Raw genomic sequence first — 13,523 nt, 5'->3', positions numbered from 1 at the left:
GCCTAGCTTTCAACATTTCCAGATATTTATCTAATGACCTAAGTTCCATTCAAAGCGGTCCCTGAACCCAGCCTCACTATCTAGCATTTATGCCTTGGCTTAACATATTCCCTCTGCCTTTTCCTCTTCTCAGATTTTTCTCTCTCAAAGCTGTATCCTTAAAGGATATTTAAACCCCATTTCTTTATTATGCCGCAGCGTTTCTAAATCTAATCAAAGGAAATTGAAAAGCTCTCTTTCTTTTGAATTCCATAGTCCTTGTCTATCTCTCATTACCTAGTGCATTGTTTATTCACTGTTTTGTTTCCTAATCTCTCTTGCTACATTGTAAATTCCGTTAGAGTAGGAATTTTTGCCCTAAAGTTCTGCCAGAGGAAGCAGTCAACAAATGTTGAATAAATGTAATGGAGCTGAACTAAACACTGCTTTAGAATGCTCAGCCACTCATTAATGTAAAAGAATGACAGACATGAACAGCAATACAAATCATGATAATTGTTACTGGCAAACTTTTCCAAACAAAGTACATTTTATTTAGTTTATCTGAATGCCATATAATATAAAATTACGGAGTCCTTGAACAGGAGTACCACCTCCCTCAACATACATCCTCAAACCCATATAATGAGACAAATGAAGCAGTGCTGTGGGCCCTAAAATACACAGCTGTGCGATGCCCTCCTGCCTGATCTCCTACTCGTGGCTTAGGATTTCAAAGCAAAGCAAACAAGGCAAAGAAAGGTAAAATGGTCAAACCAGTTATAGGGAGAAACATATTTACAGGTCAGAACAACAAGAAGTCATTTATTTCTCTGTGATAAACATGAACTTCTAAAGTAGACACAATAATGATTAGTATCACCTAGGACTAGATTCATTTTAATTTCTCTGCTGGTCTATTTTCAACCCACCTAATAAGAGAAGTTCACCAAGGGGAGTCATCTCCATTTTTAAAAATTTAAATCAATAGAAACATATAATGTGAAATTCTCCCTAGGATGTTGAATCCCCTAAGGGCAAAGATACTATAATATTAATCTTTGTATCCCTAAGCATAGTACCTAGTACAGAATAGTTGCTCCTTAAATGTTCTCTGAATAAATACCCAACTTTTAATAAGATATCAATTATTTAAACTAAAAAATAAAGACTATATATTCTTACATAGGAGCAGCCTTCCAATAAAAAAAAAAAGCAAATCTCTCATCATTTTATTTAAGAAAGCGTATACTTGGAAATACACACGTAGTTTATTATTCTGGTATTAATAGCAAAAAGCATTGAGATATATTTACCCATTATATGATTCAGACACACCAGCAAATGGCTCATTTTCACAGTTGGCATAAAGAAATACAAAACTTAGCACAAGTGCAACCATAGACGTAAGCAGAGCAAACTTCATTGTGTTTTTACACGCCATTTTGAATTTAGAAACAAGGACACCACCTAAAATCTGACCAAGAGCAGCTCCAGGAATTAAAACAGCCCCTAATGAGAAAGAAGACACAGACTGTGAGAAAACATACAAGTGTACTCAGTGACTCATACTGACAATTGCAAAACATCAAAAACAAGCACCAATATGGTTTTAACACATGAAAGCCCTCATGTGATTTAGAAATATATGAATAAATGACTTAATAGTTATATTAAATAAGAGATTAATAAAATTAATGTTTTGAATATTAAGATTAACATATATTCTCTTTAGCTATGTGGCCTCTATGTCTCTCAAGTTCACATAATAGATTGTTCAATGTCAGAAAATCAGAAACTTTTATCAAAATCAGTACAAAGTTTAAATTTCAAGGAGAGGGCTATCCAAAATTATAAGCTATTCTAATAGGCATTTAATATAGTAAAGTAAAATTACTAGATTAAGTTAGAATAAAGAAAATGTTTTACCTCCAAGGGTAGCTGCAAAACTGGATGACAATCCAAATTGATTTTCTATAAATTTAGGTAAAAATGTAGCAAATCCAGTAGTAACTAAGGCTTCTGAAGAAGTTGATACAACTAAACACATAAAGACAGTATTCCTCATCAAATTCTAAAGAAAAAATACAGTTCACCAAATGAATAACTATGATTATACTGCAAAATGCAGCATAGAATGGTAGCATGATGAAATGGCAAATTTTTAATAAACAATATAATTATCTATAAAATTTCAGCATTTCCTCCAGCACAAAAGGATAAATATGGATTATTAATAGCTTTATATATACGATGTTGGCAAAAACTATATGTGGAGCACCTAGAGAATCGACAGATGATTCATTGGTAGGGTGACTGAGCCTTTATCATATGCAAGAGACCAGGAAAAGGAGGTAAAATCTCCCCTGGAAATGTTCCCTTCCCTAGTCTTACTGTAAATCTCCGTACAATATATCTACCCCTTATTTGATATTTTTGTTGTGTTTTGAATTCCTATGTCCAGTAAATGAAGAACTTGACTATAAGCACAGATGAGAACGGTCTCTAAGAACCAAACTTGCAGTATTGTAAGTAAAGGACTATGAGTAAAGGACTCAGTAGTTAAGAACTTTAGATAGGTATGGAGTTAAGCAATTTTAAATAGGTGTCTACATTTCTGGACTTATCAGAATCTTATTAAATCTATCAGAAGGGAATATAGAGATTCATTATTCCAATATATTTAACCATAAAGTGAAAACCAAATCATAGTTCTGGAATATTAAATGCAAAAAATTTCATAAAACTGTGCAAAACATACATGCACACACCCACACCCACACACGGGAGTCACAAAAGGACAAGATAAGAGATTTAGAAGTCAGAGCCAGATGATCTAACGTAAGAGTAACAAAGTGACAAAAGGGGAAAAAATCCCTGAATGAAGACATGCAACAAATAAAAAATAATAATAATAATAGTAAATATTTATCTTCAGATTGAAAAAGATAATGAATTCCTAGCAAGGATTAATGAAAAAAGACACATACTTAGGCATAACCTAGTAAATTTCCTGAAATCAAAGATAAATGAAAAAATTTACAAATCTGCAAATGGAAAGAATAAGTAAGAATCACATTAACACAGATCTCTACTGCAACACATTTAACTAGAAAAGAGCAAAACAACATCCACAGACTACTGGGATTAAACAAATATCATCCAAAAGTATTCATCCAGTCAGAAATATCATTCTGACATTCAAGGATACTTAGATGGTATCCTACCTGAGGAAAACCAGCAATAAAATGCTGTATCCACAGAGATCTGAATCAGAATCGAGATCTCGAAGCATGAGATCTTAAGGATAAAAAAAACTGCGGTGAGTAATGACTCTTGAGGGTAAGATAAATAAGAATTTATAAAATAAATCAAATAGAAATATATGAAATAGAACAGAACTACTATAAAAGAAAAGAATAGTAGTTGGAATTAAAAATTACGAACAATCTCAGCAAAACACAAGAATGTGCCTATATGGGAGAAGAGGAGGAAGAGTTGAAAGGTGGAATGAACGGAGTAAAAACACTTTAAAGCTTTCATGTGAGGAGGAAAAAAAATAATGAAAAGTAAAAAATTTCAAATTTTGAAAAGGTAAAATTATAAACTCCGCTTATGTACAAAACTTTATGATGCTAAATAGAAAGAATGCTTTTCTGCTGAGGCCAACAGAATAGACCATAAAACTTTTGTTTCTTTAACCTCAAATTCAAATCAAGTAACCACTAACTACACTTCTTTTCACAAGGGAAAAATATTGGTTTGGCATTCTCAGATATATATTTCCAATTCAGTGATAACTGATCGATCCATTACATAAGGGAAATGGCATGGAATAATGGGCTATGGTGCTAATGAGGAACCACTGAAGATCGATATTGCCAATAAGATAACTCATCTTCTTTCAACCATTATACTCTGGAGTAGTTTTCATTTACTGAAAGCACTATAAAATTAAATCTGAAGAGTCATTTATAAGAGCTAGAATTACAGCAAACAAGCAAACAAGAATGCATTATGACAATGTGTGTATGTATATATGTATATGTGTGTTTATGTGTATAGGTAATATATACATGTATCTACATATATATTTGTATGTGTGTGGGGGGGTGCGTGTGTAACGTCTTACTTTACCTTTAGAGCTGCTGGAAAATCTTTAAAACTTTTCCCAAAATTCTCATCTGTGTGTTTTAAGGAACTACTCTTATTCTGATGAGTCTGGGAAGTTTTTCCATCTTGAATTTTTGCTGTACCTAAAAAAAATAGTAAATGTACTTGCTCTATGACTTCATTCTTCATTTTTAAAAATGCTTACTTTTTAATTGACATACACTTCTACAAGTATATAAATTCCATAACATAAGAAGCCAGTTCCTCTCTTTGTCAATAAAATTCTACGAATATCTATGTCTGTAATCTGGCAGTCCTAAGAGCTAGTATTACTATCATTAGCTAAGGAAGTTCCAACCAGTCTAAAAATTAAGATGAGACAATTTTTCTCCAATCACATATTTATTCTCTTTGTTTAAAATCTCTCAAAAACTTTTTCTTCATTCCAAATGGTTCTGTTTCTCATCCTTTATACATTAAACAAATTATGTTTGAGGCTTTCTTCCTTTATTCTCTTTAATTCTAACATGCTCTGCAGATGAAATAATATTTGTCATCTATTACCAGGTCTCTTTGATTTTTAATAATGGTATTGTGAATAAAACTGAGAAAACAGTTAATGTAATCACAAGTTGGATGGGACCAGGATAGAAAGAAATCAATGAGTCTATCTACCTCTATTCTGCCAACTTCTCTTTTGCCCATTTCTAAAAGTTAATCATCTATCCTATTACATATGACAATAGAAACAACTAAATACCTTCGGCCTAGAAAAAAATGCCTCTACAGATATGTATTTGAACTACATGATTATACAGAAGCAAAATCTCATAGAGAAAGTAATGGATATTATTTTCTTTTAATCTTCACTTTTTGGACAGACTGTTGGTATTGAAATATGGTGAAAAATGAGTACACTACAGTGTGACTTCAGTGACAATTGGAAAAAAAAAATACTTGTACTTTGATCAACAGATAATTAACATCAATAATTTAAAGCATATTGGCTCTCGAAGTTAATGACTAACAATACAAACTAATAATTTAAAAGATAGGAGGTGAATATGTACAGTTTTATTGATTATTAACTGGAAATAAATAAAAACCATGAATATTAAGATTGCTACCCAATATTTCCTAAAATAAAGGCAGATATTCAAAAGTTCATAGAGGGCAGACAACTGAGATTCTATAAAACGAACCGAATTTTCTAGGGTTCTTATTAATCATATAGAAAGCAACACTTGGCCTACAATTGAAATAAAACTCCCTGGTTTTAAAGAAAACATTTTTACCTGGTAAGTGTTTTGGAAAGCAAGAAAAAGGTATTATCAAAGACCAAGCAAAGAGCCAAGACACAAGAAATCCAATCCACCACGCCCCCAGCCATCGCGGATCATCCTCAGCGATATCAATGCTATGTGATAGAAAAACAAGACGTAAAAGTCAACTCTATCTTGTTAATTAAAACTCAGTTATGATAATTATATACTTTATAACTCAAATGCATATATAGAGGAATATTATTATAATATTCAAAGTTTAAATGGAGCCATTGTGACAAATCAGACAACAGCTAGGCATAAAGAAAGCTATAAGAAAAATGGTTTACAAAGTATTACAAGATGGCAAGTATAACATAAAAGTTTAAAATATTTAAAAGTAAATATAAGTATGCTGAATATTTGAAAGCATACATAGAATTTCTGGACGTTTTTTATCTCTCTTTAGCCAAGTTTTCTTCTCTACTACATTAAATTAAATACATCTCACAGCAAATCACCAACCTGTGTTAAAAGCCCATACACTCTGCTTCAATTATGGCATTCATTTAAATGTAAAATTCTTCTCAAAGTGATTAAGTTTTCTATACTGCTTCTCATATTTTTATATCAACAGGCTCTTCCCAAAAACACATGACTCCTACAACTCACGTAATTCTCCACTGAAATTAAAATGTCCTTTCTTGAAAACCCAGTTCTCTGCTTTAAGGGCTTGCTCTGCACATCTTTTTATATATCTCAAAAAGATTAACCTAGGACTAACAGCTTAAAGAAAAAATCACAGACCCATGACCACATTTTCTTATTCAATGTTCACAGTCATGCAAAGGATTGTGTAGTTATGATTCCCCGTGGTAAAATGAGAAAATATGGCCTCACCAAAGGTCACTAACTTCTCTATTCAGGAAAAGGAGAAGGCAACTCAGTGGTGAAGAGGGTATTTTGAACTCAAAAAGATCTACTTCAATTCATGCCTTGGCCACTTACCAAGCTGTATGCCAATCCTCCACCTTACTGGATTATTAAGAGGATTAAATAAAATGGCATGTAAAATAAGGTAATACACAAAGCATATGTTGCCTAGAACATAGTATGGGATAAATAAACATTACCTATTATTATCCTCCTTTGTCACCGTTGTTAAAACCACACACTTGTGATCTCTACGACATTATCAGAGCTACGATAGAACTTAGTCTGAGAATCGTAGACTCTTGAGATTTCAGGCTATCTATCTCTAGCTAAATATTCTGAAAATATAACAAATTTTGATTAAATTCTTCTTTTTGAAAAATGCATGGGATCCTAGATGTGTATTTTGAAAATTTTCACCAGGTGACCATTAAGCACTCTTATTTATGAATAAATGCATTATACTAATAGATGTGGAGGCATTAATTTATGAAGCAATGCAGCCAAAATGTTATATAAACATTGTGTGTATTCAGTTTTGTTTCCTGGAAAATCCCTCATGCTATACTAAGGAAATACTGTGAAAATGTTCTGTCTATGATGCTAATCTTATTAAAATAAAATAAATTTAAATAAAAGAAAGATAGATATCGCCTTGCCTTTCTCCCATACCAACATCAATGTACAGGGTTAGCAGTTGTCCTCCCAACACATAGCCAATAGCAGGGCCTAATATTGACATAGAATAGCCAATTCCTAGAAAAAAAAAGAACAAAGAGATTGAAAATGGTCATCTGTACAACTTTGCTTTGAATGTCTAACAATAGTGAAGAAAGGCAAATATTTTACTATAGAAAAATTGAAATGATTAGAATTATATCAAAATTATACATATTTTCACTAAAAAAATATCATTTGAAGGTATCACTTGTCAAGATGATGAGCTTAAAATATATAATTCAATGTAAAAGTTGTTAGACTATAATAATAATTGCAATAAGTCCATGGAAAGTTATATTATGTTAACTGGCAGCATGGGTAGTACATCTACCATTATCCTGTATGGACGGTGATAATAACTATTGTTTACAATTCTTATGGAAGAAAACAATGTGAAATGAGAAGGTTTTTTCCACTCTGTACTTACTCCAAAAATATTTTTTATTTTGCACTACAGCAGCTGATCTTAAAACCTGGGTCTGCTCATTAGTCTGTTTCTTAAAAGTAAGCCGTTAATTTAAACCCCCACTGTTAGTGAATCTTCCATTTTTACTTGCAGCAGAATTAAACAGACATGACTTCTCTCAGATATTTAATTTTGTGCTATATATAACATTTAATTTTTGCAAAAAGATTTATGCATACATCAGTATCCTAGTATATTATTACCTTCCGGATTCTCATTCTCATACACAAAAGAACAGGAATATACCATACCAAAGCTAAGCATACATCAATGGCAAAAATGACTTATGTACTAGACCAAGTCTCCAAAGCAAAGGTCATGCAAGATGATCTGAAAACATAAAAGAAATTTTATTTATCTATCAACTACCTTAATTTATATAATTAAGTTGTAATATGATTATATTTATATCAGAGTTATTAATACTATATAATTTATAACTAATATTAATTTAAATAATATAATTAGCTTGTTTGTATCTATACTTAATTAAATTAATATGAGTTAATTTAAACTTGATTTATATATAGTTACATTTTAAAATGTAAAAAAAATTAGTAGAAAATTTTAAGTATACACTTTATAAATAATTAAGTGTGTATATATAAAGGATTCATGCTCAAAAAATTTTATGGATAAAAGTACATGATTAAAGATGCTGGAAATAAGTACTTCTCAAATTACCTTCGGTGAGAGACCTTTGTTTAAAAATAATTTCCAATTGTGTTTAGACTGGTACATTTGTAAGGATATCTTATAAGTTTTGCTGAAGTATAAAACTGCTATAAAAGTTTCTAAAAGTTTATTTTCATTTTCTACCTTATCTTCATGTTCGCATGGGTCCATGGAACACACATTAAGTAGCACTGCCTAGGTCATCTGCTTTTTCCAGTCTTCAGCAACTATTCCATGCTTAGCAAGAAAGACTGCTTTGTATATGTTCACAAATACACTCATAAAAGAAATACATCAAGAAAGCAAAAGATTTAAAGTTTTCAAGTGACAAAAAAGTGAATTTGATATAACCCCAAAATTACAAATTCTGGCAACGGTGGACTATGGTGGACTAGTGTTTCCAAACAAATTTCCTACTAAGGAAAACTTCTAAAAACTGTAAAAATTATTTCTAAATATCTGCTTGAAGGCAAAGAGATAAAAATAGTGAAGGACCCCTGAGTCAAGATTCTGGAGAAGAGAGATATCTAGCAAACTGCGACAATTTTTCCTGGGTATATTTGCTGATTCTGGAAGAGGCATTGGGAGGGTAAGCAGTCCTTGGCTGGTCTCTAAGAAGTAGGAAAACAAAAGTTGCAATTCAGAACCCCTAACTTGAGAGTACATCTTATAAACTTCACCCGCCCTACATCTTATGTTGGTGCCTAGGAGGCTAAACTCTAAATAGAAGGGTGAGTTAGAAGTAAATTTGCTCACAGAGTAAGTGCAGCCTAGCTTCAAGTAAACCCAATCCCTGAAATTGATAAAGAGCATCCGAGATTGCAGTGTTCCCACGTATGTCAGAGATTGAGAAATTATTAAAAGACACATAGACTGGATTTGGAAAAAAAATCTAGAACTAAAAAATACACTTGTTAAAATTAAAATGAAAGAGATCCACAGCAAACTACTCAAAACTGAATTGAGGATTACTAAATTGGAAGACACATCATTAAATCAGTGAATATTTATCAAGAAGCACAGAAAAAACAAAGGATAGAAAAGAAAGTAAGAGACAACACATTAAAAAAAAAAAAAAAAAGGTCTAGCATACATGTAATTGGAGTCTTGGAGTCCCAGGAGAGCAATAATAGGGCAGAAGTTATATTTAAATAAATAATCATAGGAAATATCCAAAAACCAACGAAAAATCTCAACAGAAAAATATTCATAAAGTCATATAAATCCAAAATAGGAATTTTGCACCTATACACATCATAGTAAATAAAACTGATGACAATCAAATGAAAAGAGAAAAGAATCTTAAAAAAATAGAAACATACATAAGAAACAATGGAAGTGAAAAGACAACAGAACGATATTTTTAAAGAACTGAGAGAAAATTAATGACTAACTAGTCATCTATTCCTAGTGAAAATATTCATCAGGGAAAAGGGTAAGAATAATTATTTTTAGATGAAAAACTAAGAGAATTCATCACAAGCAGACTGTTGCAGTAAATTAACTCAAGACTATTCTTCGAGTTAAAGGAAAATGATTCTAGATTGAAGCTCAGAGGTGCAGAGGAAAGAAGAGCGATAAAAAAGCTAAACATGTTGGTAAAAGTGGAGGAATATTTCAAAATAAAACACTAATAATAATTATTTCAGGAATTTAAATATATAAGGGATTAAAGTACACAGAAATAATTGAATAAATGTTGGGAGGGGGCTAAGTGAAGTTAAAGGGTTCTAAGACCTTTGTGATGATCAGGAATGTGGTAAAAGTATCAATTAACATTAGAATTTCATAAAATCAAGTTTGCATATAAGGTAACTGGTAGATGAATACTAAAAGAGTGAATACCTAGGAAATCAATAGAGGGAGAAATGAAATAAATATTAAATTATCAAAAAGAAAAAAAAAGGGCAAGAAATAAGAACATACAGCAAATAGGAAGCACATATTAAGATGAAAGATTTAAACACAAAATAACATTAATGAATTAAAAAGCCCAATTAAAGGACAAAGATTGTTAACCCAAGGAAAGCATCAAAGACAAATATAAAGGAGGAACATCATGGAAAATGTTGTGAGGATAGAGAGGTTGCATTAACACTTTTTTCTTCTTCATTCTAATAGGTAGCAAATTTTGACTGTTTCCATTTTGCCCATTTTTGCCTTGCTATGCATAAAATGCATTTCACATAGAGGAATGTATGCTGCCAATAATAAATACTATTTTAAAAGAAAGAAAGAATGTAGGAAGATTTTAGATTTTAGAAGATTTTAGAATTTAGAAATACAAAAAGCGTAAGAAAGGAGGAATTTCATTCAACAAAACCTAATTATCTAATGAAAAATCTTGGTTACCTGAAATTGAAAAATATATATATATGATACTATAATTAAGAGAAGTGTTCATATCTTCCTTAACAGAAAAATAACAGTAAGGGATAAAATTAAAATGAGTTTCTTAGTTTTGTTACTTTTGTTTTTTCCCTTTACTCTCAAAAATTACAGTTGGATGAATTCTTACAATACAAGAGAGAGTTAACATAGCAGGTCTGTGACTGCTACCTTCAGAAAGACCTGCTTGCAAAGTTGGCCCTTGTCTGGCAATTGAGATCTTAAATATCCAGAGGGATGCCCCCATTCCCTAACAAGGGTGGCTCACTGTGCCTAAACTGTTTGTACAAACGATGTGGTTTTGCTGAACCCCTGTATTCCCTCTGAGAGTCTAGAACTATGGTATATGTGAGACAGAGGGTCCTTAAATGATCAATCTCCAACAGAATCCCTGGGCATTGAATCTCTAATAAACTTAGCTGGTAGAAAACATTTCACACATATTGTCACAACTGTTGCTGGCAGAATTAACTGTGACCTGTATGGCTCCCCTAGGAGGGAGCAGACTCCTGGAAGCTTGCAACTGGTTTTGTCTGTACTTTACCTCATACACCTCTTCCTTTTGCTGATTTTGCTTTGTATCCTTTTGCTGTAATAAATCATAGCCCTAAGTATGATTATATGCTGAGTCCTGTGAGTCCTCTTACAGAATTATCAAATCTAGGACGGTCTTGCAGGCCTCCACTCCACTTTCCATGATTAAATAATTTTTGAAAAACTTCCTATTTTTGTGTTACTAAAACTGTTATTTGTGTTATTAAAACTGTTTTTTTATGAGAAGTATTGACTAGGAGAGGACTTCAGAAAGGAAATTTGTTGGGCCGGCCCCGTGGCATAGCGGTTAAGTGCGCACACTCCACTACTGATGGCCTGGGTTCGGATCCCAGGTGCGCACCAATGCACCGCTTCTCCCGCCGTGCTGAGGCCGCATCCCACATACAGCAACTAGAAGGATGTGCAACTATGACATACAACTATCTACTGTGGCTTTGGGGAAAAAAAAGAGGAGGATTGGCAATAGATGTTAGCTCAGAGCCGGTCTTCCTCAGCAAAAAGAGGAGGATTAGCACGGATGTTAGCTCAGGGCTGATCTTCCTCACAAAAATAAAGAAAGAAAGAAAGAAAGAAAGAAAGGAAATTTGTTGAACTTGAAGAGTGAAAAGCGTCACTATTAGCTAATTGTTAAATTAGTAAATACATAGTAAGTTGTACAGATCAGCCAGAACGTGGAGAGACAGAGAGCATCAGATCTTGTGCAGAAACCAAGGTAAAATAAGTAGAGAGAACAAGTATTAAGTGTAGTGGTTTCCATATTGGGATGAGCCTAAGTCGATTTAATACTCTGTCAGGTCTGCAATGAACACACTTGATTTCCAGTGACTATGGCAATAGGTCCTTGCTATAGATTGAATGTTTGTGTCCCCCACAAAATTGATGTTGAAATCTAATCCCCCATGTGTTAGTACGTGGATGCGAAGCCTCTGGAAGTGATTAGGTCACGACAGTGGAGCCTTTGGAAGTGATTAGATCATGAGAGTAGAGCCTTCATAAATGGGATTAGTACCCTTATAAGAAGAGGCCTCAGAAAGCTCCCTCATCCCTGCTAGCATTTGAGAACAGAGCAAAAAGATGGCTGTCTATGAACCAGGAAGCAGGCCCTCAACAGATATTAAATCTGTGGGCACCCTGATCTTGGACTTCCCAGCCTCCAGGACTGTAGAAAATAAATTTCTGTTGTTTATAAGCCAACCAGTCTATGGTATTCTGTTATGGCAGCCCAAATGGACTAAGACAGTCCCCTACATAAGAATAATAGACTGACAAAGTGAAAACTTATGTGCACATAAACTATGCATTAATTGGATATAGGGCCATGCATAGTCTAATTAGCTCTACCTTGCAGGAACATCAGGAAAGGAATTTAAGAGAAACTTATGCTGCTAAGAATTAGATCACAAACAAAAAAAACTGAGTCACATATAAAAAGAGTTAATATGAAATGGAAAACTCCACAGAGTTTCTGAGTACTATTTTGCAGTTTCTTTTGTTGACTCTAGTCAAGTCCAGGTAGGATGTAGTAAGTCACGTAGAAGGGCAGAGCTCAATCTCCACACCCTACATAAATCAGCCTGGAATTCAAACAATCGAGACAGTCTACTGCTTGGATGGCTCTTCAAGGAAGGCTGGCATGCCCAGAACATGAAATAGAGCAGGATGTCAACAAAAGTCATAACCGCATTTAACTGAAGGACATGATGTCAGTAGATAAACAAAAAAAGTAATATTGCATTTATCTAATGGAATAACCTATGAAATTACAACTAACTTATTTTTAAAGTATAATTGACATATAACGTCCTGTTAGTTTCAGGTGTACATCATAGTGATTTGATATTTATATACATTACAAAATGATCACAATGATAAGTCTGGTTACAATCTGTCACCATACAAAGTTATTACAATATTATTGACTATATTCCCTATGCTGTACATTACACCCCTGACTTATTATAAGTGGAAGTTTGTCCCCTTCACCTATTTCGCCCAACTCCTCCCTCCTCTGGTAACCACCAGTTCGTTTCCTAAGAGTCTGTTTCTGTTTTGTTTTGTTTATTCATTTGTTTTGCTTTTTAGTTTCCACATACAAGTGAAATCATACGGTATTTATCTTTCTCTGCCTGACTTATTCCACTTAGCATAATACCCTCTTGGTCCATCCATGTTGTCACAAATAGCAAGATTTCATTCTTTTTTATGGTAGAGTAATATTCCATCGTGTATATATACCACATTTTCTTTATCCATTCATCTCTAAATGGACACTTACGTTGCTTCCATATCTTAACTATTGTAAATAATGCTGCAGTGAACATAGGGGTGCATATATCTCTTCAAATTAGCATTTTTACTTTCTTCAGATAAACACCCAGAAGTAGAATTGCTGGTTCGTATAGTACTTCTACTTTTAATTTTTGAGGAGCCTG

The 13,523-nt window shown here is 33.0% G+C and overlaps 1 protein-coding gene across 1 annotated transcript in view; it reads right to left on the bottom strand.

The window, feature by feature from the left end:
- Window positions 1-13,523, bottom strand: part of SLCO4C1 (solute carrier organic anion transporter family member 4C1) — a 66,737-nt gene that overhangs the window by 13,836 nt on the left and 39,378 nt on the right. The window contains exons 4-8 of the mRNA XM_004420342.3: window positions 6,947-7,043; window positions 5,388-5,509; window positions 4,117-4,235; window positions 1,909-2,053; window positions 1,296-1,491 (exon numbers count right to left, since the gene is read on the bottom strand). Of these exons, the coding sequence (XP_004420399.2) occupies window positions 1,296-1,491; window positions 1,909-2,053; window positions 4,117-4,235; window positions 5,388-5,509; window positions 6,947-7,043 (679 nt within the window). The remainder of the gene's footprint in view (window positions 1-1,295; window positions 1,492-1,908; window positions 2,054-4,116; window positions 4,236-5,387; window positions 5,510-6,946; window positions 7,044-13,523) is intronic.

This window comes from Ceratotherium simum, chromosome 4 (assembly GCF_057802395.1).
Source record: "Ceratotherium simum simum isolate JZ-2026a chromosome 4, ASM5780239v1, whole genome shotgun sequence".
In the NCBI taxonomy this organism is placed as follows: Eukaryota; Metazoa; Chordata; class Mammalia; order Perissodactyla; family Rhinocerotidae; genus Ceratotherium; species Ceratotherium simum.
Note: the sequence above shows the minus strand (reverse complement) of the source record. Positions and strands in the feature narration are given on the sequence as shown.